The sequence below is a fragment of the Carassius carassius genome, unplaced genomic scaffold (assembly GCF_963082965.1).
Source record: "Carassius carassius unplaced genomic scaffold, fCarCar2.1 SCAFFOLD_65, whole genome shotgun sequence".
Classification (NCBI taxonomy): Eukaryota; Metazoa; Chordata; class Actinopteri; order Cypriniformes; family Cyprinidae; genus Carassius; species Carassius carassius.
This window is the reverse complement of record NW_026775106.1, coordinates 197,501-212,063: the sequence shown is the minus strand read 5'-3', so window position 1 is coordinate 212,063 and position 14,563 is coordinate 197,501. Positions and strand designations below refer to the sequence as shown.

Genomic DNA, 14,563 nt, shown 5'->3' with positions numbered 1-14,563 from the left:
GTCAATGTCTGTTGGCAAACCATGACAATAAAGAGTTAGCAGATATTAAGCAAACAGTCTGACGAGAGTTAGTACACATGCGGGTGCAACATTACTTAAAGTCAAAATGTTCAAAAGACACCATCAAAATAAAGTGTTACCAAAAAAATAATTTCTGGTGTGCATCTTGAGACGAAACATTGGCACGACAGATTTTAAGCCTACTGGAGAAACAAAATTACTTAAAATAAAAAGTATTGTTTTCTGAGAAACTGATCAAAAAGAAGTGAATTTATGATTAAAGAAACAAATATCTGCCAAAATGCTCAGAAAAGTCTTTATTTAAAGGGATAACTAATGTTCAGTCTCCTTTTATTCATGTTTTAAGCATAAACTCTCTTCATTTTGTTACATTTTTCAAGACTTCATTTAAAATTTACATCTGAAGTGAATGCTTCGTGATTTAATTATTCATATTTATTTAGAAATATACCATGAACACGACATTCACCTGCTGCTGCAGCGAGGCTAAGCAGCGTTTTATTTATGATTATATGTAATATTATATTATTTTTCTGTACTGTAGAATCTATCATGATTCTTTATTTTAAAAAAGTCCAACCTCTCGTGAAGCAGAATCAATGAACGCAGTGCGCATGCGCCGAGACAACCATCAGCTGACACACACGAGCTCAGTTATGACGTTAATTTCAAAGCGAATCACCCCAGTAATATTCAGTTTATGACACGTTATAAACAATTATACACCAGTTACTCTATAAAAGTGTCACATAACTCAACCAGTGTTTAATGAGTTGTGCAATAAGAATAAGAGTTTAAACGCCCAGAGGTGATTGCACATCATATATGTATCTGTTTAGATATTGTTTTCGTTTTGTCTTATACAGTCTGTTTTTGTTAAGCGCTTTGAAGGTTAGGTGTGTACGCAGTGTGTGTTTAAATAAAGCTTCCGCTGTTTGAATCCGTGGACTTCCGCGTTTGATCGAGCACTTTCAGCTTGTTTACTGTCTCGAGTCCGGAATAAACTTCACTTTTCCTGCTGATCTGCGCTTCTCTGCTGATCCCACAGTGTTTTCCGAGAGGATTTTATTCCAGAGGTGTGTTTAGGGTTAACTGCGATACTAATAAACAGCCAGTTATTAATGTACTGTATTTCAGGATCATCAGTATAATGTCTGTTCTGTTCTAAGTCTGATTGTTCAGATATGATTAATATGTTAATGATTCTGAATTGGTCTGATGTGGGATGTTTTCAGGAATATGAGCAGAAATGCCGTCTGTGTCCACTGCAGTGAAGGATCTGTATCTGTCCACATCACTGAGTGAGCTGAACAAGAGGGCAGAGGTCAAACCGGGTCAGACCAGCACCAGACAGTGAGTGTGACTCTACCGTCACTTTAAGAGTTAAATAAATCACTCGGTTTATGTCATCACATCCATGATGCTATTATTAAAGCACCCAATAATGATGTGAAACATGGATGTTTTTCATGTCTAAAGCATATAAAGTGAATAAATTAGTCTTCATCAGCTCACCTTTCTACATAAACACAGAGAAACCATAAAAAGGTTGATTTGGGCCTTCTTTCAAATGTTGTGTTCACGGTGTTCAGTCCGAGTCGAACAGTTTCCTCAGTTCAGTGTCTGTTGAGGAACTGAAGCTGAATCAGTTCGTTCATCAGAATCAGATTCACCGCTGATTCCACTCATTTCATCCAGTTCAATAAAAAGATCTGGTTCAAAAGAATGATTCGTTTGTGAACGAATCACTCCGGATCATTTGTCTGAGATTCTTGATTACAGTAATAATGCTGTACATAATGATCAGTTTCGCTTCATAAGATCTCAGAATATCATCAGGAGACACTATGATTTATTTGACTCTTAAAGTGACGGTAGCCATTGACTTGTATATTATGATTCAAAGAGGTGCATGGTATTGTCTTGAAGTATTCTGCAGTATTGATTGATTAAAGAACATCTCTATTTGTGGCAGCAGATTCTCATAAGCATCGTAAGCGTTTAGAAACAGTGTCAGCAGCGGTCTGTACAGATCTGATGCTGATGTTCGTGTGTTTCAGTTACGTCCAGAGCGCGTGTAAGATCTTCAAGGCGGCGGAGGAGTGTCGTCTGGACCGCGATGAGGAGAAAGCTTATGTCCTGTACATGAAGTACCTGACGGTCTATGACCTCATCAAGAAGAGACCGGACTTCAAGCAGCAGCAGGTACAGCCCCAGTGCATTGTGGGAGATTTTAATGGTGTAGACGTGACACTGAGGGTGAGATCACGTGTGTTATACACACGTTTGTATGATTATTCAGCTGATGCTGTGAACGTGTGGATGTCCTTAAATGTGATGCATGTTCTGTCAGTCACCGTAGTCTTCTGATGTCTTTCAGGAGTTCTTCCTGTCTATGCTGGGACCAACCAGCTTTAAGAAGGCCATCGAGGAGGCAGAGAAGCTTTCAGAGAGTTTGAAGCTCCGGTCAGTCTCTCTCTCACACACACACACACACTCTCTCTCTTCTGTCTCACACACTCTATTCACCTGCTGGTGTCGATCTCTCAGGTATGAGGAAGTAGAAGTGCGGAAAAAGCTGGAAGAGAAAGAGAGAAAGGAGGAAACAAGTCGACGAGGAGAAAGAAGTGAAAAAGATGTCCGTGCTTCACCTCGAGGAGCTTCACAGAAGAAGGACAGTAAGAAGGTGCTGCTGGACTGGAAATCACATCCCTTTGTGTGGCTTCATCGTTTGATCTGAAAAACTCATTAAACACACACTCGTCAATTAGAAAAACATTTCCTGAAAGTGTATGTGGCTCTGATATGATATACTGTGGAGAAAAGAAGCATCAGTTCAGATTACACAAACAGACGTGTTGGTTAACTTAACTAACCTCATCATAACTGTAAAGAAGACAATACTGACATAAAGCAAAAAAGAAGAAAAAAAGATTTATTGGAAAATGTCTTTAAAAATGTCAGAATGATTGACCTGCACAAGTGTCTGTAAAAGTGAAGCATGTTGCATTGTGACCCAGTTTCAGTGTGGCTTCATGGGTCCATGATCAGCTTCTGTGATCATGTGACCAGTTTATTTCACTGCTGTAGCTAAAAAAGGAGCAATATGAATATGCTATAGCGAGATATAAAAAAGAAAAGGTTCCATGTTTTAGTAGTTCAACTCGCAGTCGGCGCTCGAACAGTTAAATGGGTCAAAGTTCAGAGGCCATCATCATGCATGCTTTGATTTGTTAATTAATGTGTGTGTGTGTTTTTCAGCAGGTTAACGAGGAGCCCAGTAACAGTAAGACTGGAGGTGATAAAGGTGTGTCCCGGCGGAGCGTCATACGTCTCTCTCTGTGTGTGTGTTGTTCTGTGACATGTGTGTTGTGTCCCATCAGGAAGCATCAGCGCTAAGGATCTGTTCCAGCTGATGAAGGATCCCAGTATCAGTGTGCTGGTGATGGACGCGCGCAGCAGACAGGACTTCCAGGAGTCCCAGATGTGTGTCCCGTCTCAGACGTGCATCAGTGTTCCTGAGGAGGCCATCAGTCCAGGGTCAGTCCCACACACACACACACACAGTCTGCATTTCACATATTCCAAAATCTATTTTTTAAATGCAACTGATCAAAGATTCATCCGTATGTTTAATTTTATACATGAAATTATGTTTTTGAGCTTGTAACTTTTAATTAGAATGTTATAACATCTAGTGAAATGACAGTGATTTCTTAAATTAGTGTTAGTTATGGCTGTCTATTCTGTGAAAAAATCATTTTCGATTTTTAAGACATAAGTGTTTATTGAATCGATTGTAAAATCGATTTTCCATGTCTAAAAAATAAGACGTTTCCTTTTTCAACGTCTAATAACGGACGAACGTAAAGAGAGCGCTGGAAACGCAGAAGTCAGCAATATTTCTTATTTATTGGCATGAAGTTTCGTGCAGAATAACAAACAGCAACAGGAGTGCAACATTTTCAAAAAATATATGTGCAGAGGGGACGACTGCCATGACAAAAGAAAAACATCAGTGCAGGCTTCAACCCGGCTGCATTTATGATTTAGGCAATTCAAAAATCTTCAAGATTATTTTAAATAATCATTCAATCCATTTCAAACAACTGTTTAAAAAGTGAAACTTTAAATGGACTTGAGAACAGGCCATGTGTGTTTTTTATTGAACGTAACCGACACTTACGCTAGGCGGCACTAGGCAGGCATAATGACATGCGCAAAAAGCTAGGGCCATTACAAATTTATTGTGAATGCTCTCGTGTGTGTGAGTGAGTACTGAATGCTCTCGTGTGCGTGCGTGAGTATTGAATGCTCTCGTGTGCGTGAGTGAGTACTGAATGCTCTAGTGTGCGTGAGTGAGTATTGAATGCTCTCGTGTGCGTGCGTGAGTATTGAATGCTCTCGTGTGCGTGAGTGAGTATTGAATGCTCTCGTGTGCGTGCGTGAGTATTGAATGCTCTCGTGTGCGTGCGTGAGTATTGAATGCTCTCGTGTGCGTGAGTGAGTATTGAATGCTCTCGTGTGCGTGAGTGAGTACTGAATGCTCTCGTGTGCGTGAGTGAGTACTGAATGCTCTCGTGTGCGTGAGTGAGTATTGAATGCTCTCGTGTGCGTGCGTGAGTATTGAATGCTCTCGTGTGCGTGCGTGAGTATTGAATGCTCTCGTGTGCGTGCGTGAGTACTGAATGCTCTCGTGTGCGTGAGTGAGTACTGAATGCTCTCGTGTGCGTGAGTGAGTACTGAATGCTCTCGTGTGCGTGCGTGAGTACTGAATGCTCTCGTGTGCGTGCGTGAGTATTGAATGCTCTCGTGTGCGTGCGTGAGTATTGAATGCTCTCGTGTGCGTGAGTGAGTACTGAATGCTCTCGTGTGCGTGCGTGAGTATTGAATGCTCTCGTGTGCGTGCGTGAGTATTGAATGCTCTCGTGTGCGTGAGTGAGTACTGAATGCTCTCGTGTGCGTGAGTGAGTACTGAATGCTCTCGTGTGCGTGTGTATTGAATGCCCTCGTGTGCGTGCGTGAGTATTGAATGCTCTCGTGTGCGTGAGTGAGTACTGAATGCTCTCGTGTGCGTGCGTGAGTATTGAATGCTCTCGTGTGGTTGCGTGAGTATTGAATGCTCTCGTGTGCGTGCGTGAGTATTGAATGGTCTCGTGTGCGTGCGTGAGTACTGAATGCTCTCGTGTGCGTGAGTGAGTACTGAATGCTCTCGTGTGCGTGAGTGAGTACTGAATGCTCTCGTGTGCGTGAGTGAGTACTGAATGCTCTCGTGTGCGTGAGTGAGTACTGAATGCTCTCGTGTGCGTGAGTGAGTACTGAATGCTCTCGTGTGCGTGAGTGAGTATTGAAAGCTCTCGTGTGCGTGAGTGAGTACTGAATGCTCTCGTGTGCGTGAGTGAGTATTGAATGCTCTCGTGTGCGTGCGTGAGTTCTGAATGCTCTCGTGTGCGTGAGTGAGTACTGAATGCTCTCGTGTGCGTGAGTGAGTATTGAATGCTCTCGTGTGCGTGCGTGAGTATTGAATGCTCTCGTGTGCGTGCGTGAGTATTGAATGCTCTCGTGTGGTTGCGTGAGTATTGAATGCTCTCGTGTGCGTGCGTGAGTATTGAATGCTCTCGTGTGCGTGCGTGAGTATTGAATGGTCTCGTGTGCGTGCGTGAGTACTGAATGCTCTCGTGTGCGTGAGTGAGTACTGAATGCTCTCGTGTGCGTGAGTGAGTACTGAATGCTCTCGTGTGCGTGAGTGAGTACTGAATGCTCTCGTGTGCGTGAGTGAGTACTGAATGCTCTCGTGTGCGTGAGTGAGTACTGAATGCTCTCGTGTGCGTGAGTGAGTATTGAAAGCTCTCGTGTGCGTGAGTGAGTACTGAATGCTCTCGTGTGCGTGAGTGAGTATTGAATGCTCTCGTGTGCGTGCGTGAGTTCTGAATGCTCTCGTGTGCGTGAGTGAGTACTGAATGCTCTCGTGTGCGTGAGTGAGTATTGAATGCTCTCGTGTGCGTGCGTGAGTATTGAATGCTCTCGTGTGCGTGCGTGAGTATTGAATGCTCTCGTGTGGTTGCGTGAGTATTGAATGCTCTCGTGTGCGTGCGTGAGTATTGAATGCTCTCGTGTGCGTGCGTGAGTATTGAATGCTCTCGTGTGCGTGCGTGAGTACTGAATGCTCTCGTGTGCGTGCGTGAGTATTGAATGCTCTCGTGTGCGTGAGTGAGTACTGAATGCTCTCGTGTGCGTGCGTGAGTATTGAATGCTCTCGTGTGGTTGCGTGAGTATTGAATGCTCTCGTGTGGTTGCGTGAGTATTGAATGCTCTCGTGTGCGTGAGTGAGTACTGAATGCTCTCGTGTGCGTGAGTGAGTACTGAATGCTCTCGTGTGCGTGAGTGAGTACTGAATGCTCTCGTGTGCGTGAGTGAGTACTGAATGCTCTCGTGTGCGTGAGTGAGTATTGAATGCTCTTGTGTGCGTGAGTGAGTACTGAATGCTCTTGTGTGCGTGCGTGAGTTCTGAATGCTCTCGTGTGCGTGCGTGAGTTCTGAATGCTCTCGTGTGCGTGAGTGAGTTCTGAATGCTCTCGTGTGCGTGCGTGAGTATTGAATGCTCTCGTGTGCGTGCGTGAGTATTGAATGCTCTCGTGTGCGTGCGTGAGTATTGAATGCTCTCGTGTGCGTGAGTGAGTTCTGAATGCTCTCGTGTGCGTGAGTGAGTTCTGAATGCTCTCGTGTGCGTGCGTGAGTATTGAATGCTCTCGTGTGCGTGCGTGAGTATTGAATGCTCTCGTGTGCGTGAGTGAGTATTGAATGCTCTTGTGTGCGTGAGTGAGTATTGAATGCTCTTGTGTGCGTGCGTGAGTTCTGAATGCTCTCGTGTGCGTGAGTGAGTTCTGAATGCTCTCGTGTGCGTGCGTGAGTATTGAATGCTCTCGTGTGCGTGCGTGAGTATTGAATGCTCTCGTGTGCGTGCGTGAGTATTGAATGCTCTCGTGTGCGTGCGTGAGTATTGAATGCTCTCGTGTGCGCGAGAGAGTATTGAATGGTGAGTGAGTATTGAATGCTCTCATGTGTATACTCTCGCCTGCACGAATATTGAATGCTCTTGTGTGCTTCTGATGTTCAGGGTGACGGTGAACCAGATCGAGCTGAAGCTCCCTGCAGTGTCTCTGGATGACTGGAAGCGCAGAGGATTCGTGGATTATGTGGTTCTGCTGGACTGGTTCAGCTGCGTATCTGATCTCAAACTGGGCTCCACTCTACAGAGTCTGAAGGATGCTCTCTATAAGGTACTGTAGGGCTGGCACTGTATCTCCTGCTCATCGTCATATCTGATGTGTGTGTGTATGTGTTGTATCTAGTGTTTGTGTGTGTTGTATCTGACGTGTGTGTTGTATCTGATGTGTGTGTGTGTTGTATCTGTGTGTGTGTGTGCAGTGGGACAGCAGTACGATCCTGCGCAGTGAGCCTCTGGTGCTGGATGGAGGATATGATAACTGGCTGCTCTTTTACCCAATGTACACCAGCAACGCTAAGGTCAAGCCCCCCCGACAGCAGACGGCTAGCACACTGCCCCAGCGTGAGTCTTTTCAAATAGAAAATAAAGTCCCTTTTTAACATTTAAATTCTCATGGCAAAGCCAGAATTTAGAAAGGTACTGAATTTAATTAAGTTTTGGGAATCAAAGCGAATGATGGGACGACTGTGTCGTTGCTAGTGATGTAAGGGTTTGAGCTGAAGAGGCTGACGTTGAGTGTTTAGAGGGGTATCATTTTGATGAATGTGGGTAAGAAATGAAGAATGTGGGTAACCAAACAGTTTCTGGCCCTCAATGACGGCCATAGAAGAAGTCACTAGTGACCAGCATCTGTTCGGTTACCAAAATGTTCAAGGCAAACTCGTATGTTTGGAACAACTTAAGGATGAGTAAATGGCAATTTTTGGGTGAACTGTCCCTTTAAGGCCTATTAACACCAAAGACAATAAGTATAATGATAACTATAACATTTTAATAAGTCTATGAGAATAATGAAATCACACCAGAAATATAACGGATACGGAGGAGTGATATCATTGGAATCACTTTCAAAACAATATTTTCCATCTGATGAATGATTAAAACATTGACAGCCAATCAGAATCCATCAAGTTTTAAAAAGCTTGAGCATTTAAAGCGACAGGTGACAAAACTGCAGCACTTATAATAACCAGAACATTACTGTGTGAGGGTGTGGATGCTAATAATAATTATGGTTATAGTTGTTGTTCTTGGTGTGAGCGTTCTTAATCTCAGTGTATCTCTGTTCTGATCTGTGACGCTGCTGCTGTGGTTTCAGTGAACTTCTCGTACCCGTCTCTGGAGGAGCCAGAACCCGTGAGTGTGTGTGAGGAACCCGCAGAAGTGCAGCTCAATGGCAGAACCGTGGACCCCGAGCCACCCGCAGAGCCACCCGCATACACACCCACACAACAACCCGTAAATACAGACTCCGCTGCGCCTCGACACACTCCACAGGTGAGTTACACCTGGAGCACGGCCCTCATCCACACACACACACACACACACACACACACACACTAACCCTTCCTCTGAACGCAGGTCGACCGCTCCAAGAAACCAGCAGTCACTGCAAAGCTCAGCGACGAGCCCTCAGTGAGCGACGGCCCCGCGGCACACAACGGCCCCGTGATGCCCGACCGCTCCGCTAAACCCCCGCTGGACCCGTCCAGAGCTCTGAGTGAAGAGGAGCGCAGGGAGATCCACGCCGAGACACTCAGTCTGATGGAGAAAGCCCGAAAAGAGCAGGAGCAGCGCAAACGAGCCCTGGAGGAGATAGAGACGGTCGAGAGACATCAGCGAGAACAGAGCCAGAGGAAGAAGGAGGAGGAGGAGAAGCAGGAGAAGAAGAAGCTGGAGAGACAGACGGCAGAAGAGGAGGATCAGGGAGAAGACAGGAACAGGAGAGCGCAGAAGGACGTCCCGCTGGACGCTGCCATGAAGAGCATGTCTCTGGATTCACCTGCACCCTTCAGCGCTGTGAGACACACACACACACACACACACACACACAGCATCAGGACGGCTGGTGCTGTACTGAACGCAGGTTGATCTATGGAGAGTAGGAGTGTGATTATTGACCAAAAAATATATCTCAATATTTTCTGGGATTTTTCAGTAATGATAACTGAATGAGTAGAAACATCACTCATGCTCATGTATATTAACTAAAGAAAAAAACTTCAACTGGAGAAAATAAACCTAAATGTTACATTTTGGGGCAATCTAACATAATTAATATATAGAAAAAATTGTGCAAAGCGTGTTTTTTGTTGCGTTTTTGTGAAGAAAGTAACAAACTCAGCTCACACATTGTTAAAGCTCCACATCACAGACTTGAACAGGAGTGTGTAACGTGTGTGTGTGTGTGTGTGTGTGTGTTGCAGAGGGAGTCTCTGACCCGAGCACACAGTGAGGAGATGGGCCGGACCGTCCCTGGGCTGCCGGACGGCTGGATGAAGGTCAGAGCAGCAGGAGTTTGTCGTGTTGTTGTTGTTGTTGTTGTTGGCCGGTGTTTCTAACCCTCGTCTCTGCAGTTTCTGGACACGGTGACGGGCACCTACAGATATTACCACTCTCCCACCAACCGCGTGCACCTGTACCCCCCGGAGGTCCACACGCCTCAGATCCAGCCCAGCGCCGCTAAACCCAAGCCACCGGCCGCAGAGACGGAGAAAGAGAAGGAGCAGGAGCGAGAGAGAGAGAAGGAGAGAGAGAGAGAGCAGTCCAAACTCAAACGCTCATACTCCTCTCCAGACATCAGCCAAGAGCTGAGCACAGAGACCAGCAGAAAACCTGCAGCCACGCCCACCTTCAGCAGAGACAACAAGTACACACACACACACACACACACACACACACCTTCAGCAGAGACAACAAGTACACACACACACACACACCTTCAGCAGAGACAACAAGTACACACACACACACACACACACCTTCAGCAGAGACAACAAGTACACACACACACACACACACACACCTTCAGCAGAGACAACAAGTACACACACACACACACACACCTTCAGCAGAGACAACAAGTACACACACACACACACACACACACACCTTCAGCAGAGACAACAAGTACACACACACACACACACACACCTTCAGCAGAGACAACAAGTACACACACACACACACACACACACACACACACACACACCTTCAGCAGAGACAACAAGTACACACACACACACACACACACCTTCAGCAGAGACAACAAGTACACACACACACACACACACACACACACACACACACACCTTCAGCAGAGACAACAAGTACACACACACACACACACCTTCAGCAGAGACAACAAGTACACACACACACACACACACACACACACCTTCAGCAGAGACAACAAGTACACACACACACACACACCTTCAGCAGAGACAACAAGTACACACACACACACACACACACACACACACCTTCAGCAGAGACAACAAGTACACACACACACACACACACACACACCTTCAGCAGAGACAACAAGTACACACACACACACACACCTTCAGCAGAGACAACAAGTACACACACACACACACACACACCTTCAGCAGAGACAACAAGTACACACACACACACACACACACACCTTCAGCAGAGACAACAAGTACACACACACACACACACACCTTCAGCAGAGACAACAAGTACACACACACACACACACACACACACCTTCAGCAGAGACAACAAGTACACACACACACACACACACACCTTCAGCAGAGACAACAAGTACACACACACACACACACACACACACACACACACACACCTTCAGCAGAGACAACAAGTACACACACACACACACACACACCTTCAGCAGAGACAACAAGTACACACACACACACACACACACACACACACACACACACCTTCAGCAGAGACAACAAGTACACACACACACACACACCTTCAGCAGAGACAACAAGTACACACACACACACACACACACACACACCTTCAGCAGAGACAACAAGTACACACACACACACACACACACACCTTCAGCAGAGACAACAAGTACACACACACACACACACACACCTTCAGCAGAGACAACAAGTACACACACACACACACACACACCTTCAGCAGAGACAACAAGTACACACACACACACACACACACACACACACCTTCAGCAGAGACAACAAGTACACACACACACACACACCTTCAGCAGAGACAACAAGTACACACACACACACACACACACACACCTTCAGCAGAGACAACAAGTACACACACACACACACACACACACCTTCAGCAGAGACAACAAGTACACACACACACACACACACACCTTCAGCAGAGACAACAAGTACACACACACACACACACACACCTTCAGCAGAGACAACAAGTACACACACACACACACACACCTTCAGCAGAGACAACAAGTACACACACACACACACACACACACACACACCTTCAGCAGAGACAACAAGTACACACACACACACACACACACACACACACACACACACCTTCAGCAGAGACAACAAGTACACACACACACACACACACACACACCTTCAGCAGAGACAACAAGTACACACACACACACACACACACACACACACCTTCAGCAGAGACAACAAGTACACACACACACACACACCTTCAGCAGAGACAACAAGTACACACACACACACGCACACACCTTCAGCAGAGACAACAAGTACACACACACACACACACACACACACACCTTCAGCAGAGACAACAAGTACACACACACACACACACACACCTTCAGCAGAGACAACAAGTACACACACACACACACACACCTTCAGCAGAGACAACAAGTACACACACACACACACACACACCTTCAGCAGAGACAACAAGTACACACACACACACACACACACACCTTCAGCAGAGACAACAAGTACACACACACACACACACACACACACACCTTCAGCAGAGACAACAAGTACACACACACACACACACACACACACCTTCAGCAGAGACAACAAGTACACACACACACACACACACCTTCAGCAGAGACAACAAGTACACACACACACACACACACCTTCAGCAGAGACAACAAGTACACACACACACACACACACCTTCAGCAGAGACAACAAGTAAACACACACACACACACACCTTCAGCAGAGACAACAAGTACACACACACACCTTCAGCAGAGACAACAAGTACACACACACACACACACACACACACACCTTCAGCAGAGACAACAAGTACACACACACACACCTTCAGCAGAGACAACAAGTACACACACACACAAACACACCTTCAGCAGAGACAACAAGTACACACACACACACACCTTCAGCAGAGACAACAAGTACACACACACACACACACACCTTCAGCAGAGACAACAAGTACACACACACACACACACACCTTCAGCAGAGACAACAAGTACACACACACACACACACACCTTCAGCAGAGACAACAAGTACACACACACACACACACACCTTCAGCAGAGACAACAAGTAAACACACACACACACACACCTTCAGCAGAGACAACAAGTACACACACACACACACACACCTTCAGCAGAGACAACAAGTACACACACACACACACACACACACACCTTCAGCAGAGACAACAAGTACACACACACACACACACACCTTCAGCAGAGACAACAAGTACACACACACACAAACACACCTTCAGCAGAGACAACAAGTACACACACACACACACACCTTCAGCAGAGACAACAAGTACACACACACACACACACACCTTCAGCAGAGACAACAAGTACACACACACACACCTTCAGCAGAGACAACAAGTACACACACACACACCTTCAGCAGAGACAACAAGTACACACACACACACACACCTTCAGCAGAGACAACAAGTACACACACACACACACACACACACCTTCAGCAGAGACAACAAGTACACACACACACACACACACCTTCAGCAGAGACAACAAGTACACACACACACACACACACCTTCAGCAGAGACAACAAGTACACACACACACACACACACACACACCTTCAGCAGAGACAACAAGTACACACACACACACACACACACCTTCAGCAGAGACAACAAGTACACACACACACACACACACCTTCAGCAGAGACAACAAGTACACACACACACACACACACCTTCAGCAGAGACAACAAGTACACACACACACACACACACACACACCTTCAGCAGAGACAACAAGTACACACACACACACACACACCTTCAGCAGAGACAACAAGTACACACACACACACACACACACCTTCAGCAGAGACAACAAGTACACACACACACACACACACCTTCAGCAGAGACAACAAGTACACACACACACACCTTCAGCAGAGACAACAAGTACACACACACACACCTTCAGCAGAGACAACAAGTACACACACACACACACACCTTCAGCAGAGACAACAAGTACACACACACACACACACACACACACCTTCAGCAGAGACAACAAGTACACACACACACACACACACCTTCAGCAGAGACAACAAGTACACACACACACACACCTTCAGCAGAGACAACAAGTACACACACACACACACACACCTTCAGCAGAGACAACAAGTACACACACACACACACACACCTTCAGCAGAGACAACAAGTACACACACACACACACACACACCTTCAGCAGAGACAACAAGTACACACACACACACACACACACACACACACACCTTCAGCAGAGACAACAAGTACACACACACACACACACACCTTCAGCAGAGACAACAAGTACACACACACACACACACACACACACACACACCTTCAGCAGAGACAACAAGTACACACACACACACACACACCTTCAGCAGAGACAACAAGTACACACACACACACACACACCTTCAGCAGAGACAACAAGTACACACACACACACACACACCTTCAGCAGAGACAACAAGTACACACACACACACACACACACACACCTTCAGCAGAGACAACAAGTACACACACACACACACCTTCAGCAGAGACAACAAGTACACACACACACACACACACCTTCAGCAGAGACAACAAGTACACACACACACACACACACACACACACCTTCAGCAGAGACAACAAGTACACACACACACACACACCTTCAGCAGAGACAACAAGTACACACACACACACACACCTTCAGCAGAGACAACAAGTACACACACACACACACACACACACCTTCAGCAGAGACAACAAGTACACACACACACACACACACACACCTTCAGCAGAGACAACAAGTACACACACACACACACCTTCAGCAGAGACAACAAGTACACACACACACACACACCTTCAGCAGAGACAACAAGTACACACACACACACACACACACACACCTTCAGCAGAGACAACAAGTACACACACACACACACACACATCTTCAGCAGAGA

General features: G+C 46.0%; 1 protein-coding gene across 3 annotated transcripts in view; it reads left to right on the top strand.

Annotated features, from left to right (window-relative positions):
* The first annotated feature begins 944 nt into the window (after positions 1-944).
* LOC132136735 (ubiquitin carboxyl-terminal hydrolase 8-like) overlaps positions 945-14,563 on the top strand; it is a 28,525-nt gene continuing 14,906 nt past the window's right edge. The window contains exons 1-13 of one of the 3 annotated variants that reach the window (XM_059547355.1): positions 945-1,097; positions 1,257-1,374; positions 2,082-2,226; positions 2,402-2,487; positions 2,572-2,707; positions 3,286-3,328; positions 3,405-3,561; positions 7,139-7,301; positions 7,450-7,591; positions 8,349-8,527; positions 8,612-9,049; positions 9,457-9,531; positions 9,607-9,899. In XM_059547355.1, coding sequence (XP_059403338.1) covers positions 1,271-1,374; positions 2,082-2,226; positions 2,402-2,487; positions 2,572-2,707; positions 3,286-3,328; positions 3,405-3,561; positions 7,139-7,301; positions 7,450-7,591; positions 8,349-8,527; positions 8,612-9,049; positions 9,457-9,531; positions 9,607-9,899 — 1,961 coding nt within the window. In that variant the 5' untranslated portion in view covers positions 945-1,097; positions 1,257-1,270. Of the gene's footprint in view, positions 1,109-1,256; positions 1,375-2,081; positions 2,227-2,401; positions 2,488-2,571; positions 2,708-3,282; positions 3,329-3,404; positions 3,562-7,138; positions 7,302-7,449; positions 7,592-8,348; positions 8,528-8,611; positions 9,050-9,456; positions 9,532-9,606; positions 9,900-14,563 lie in introns of all 3 variants that reach the window. The other 2 variants (XM_059547353.1, XM_059547354.1) reach the window with 2 other exon arrangements.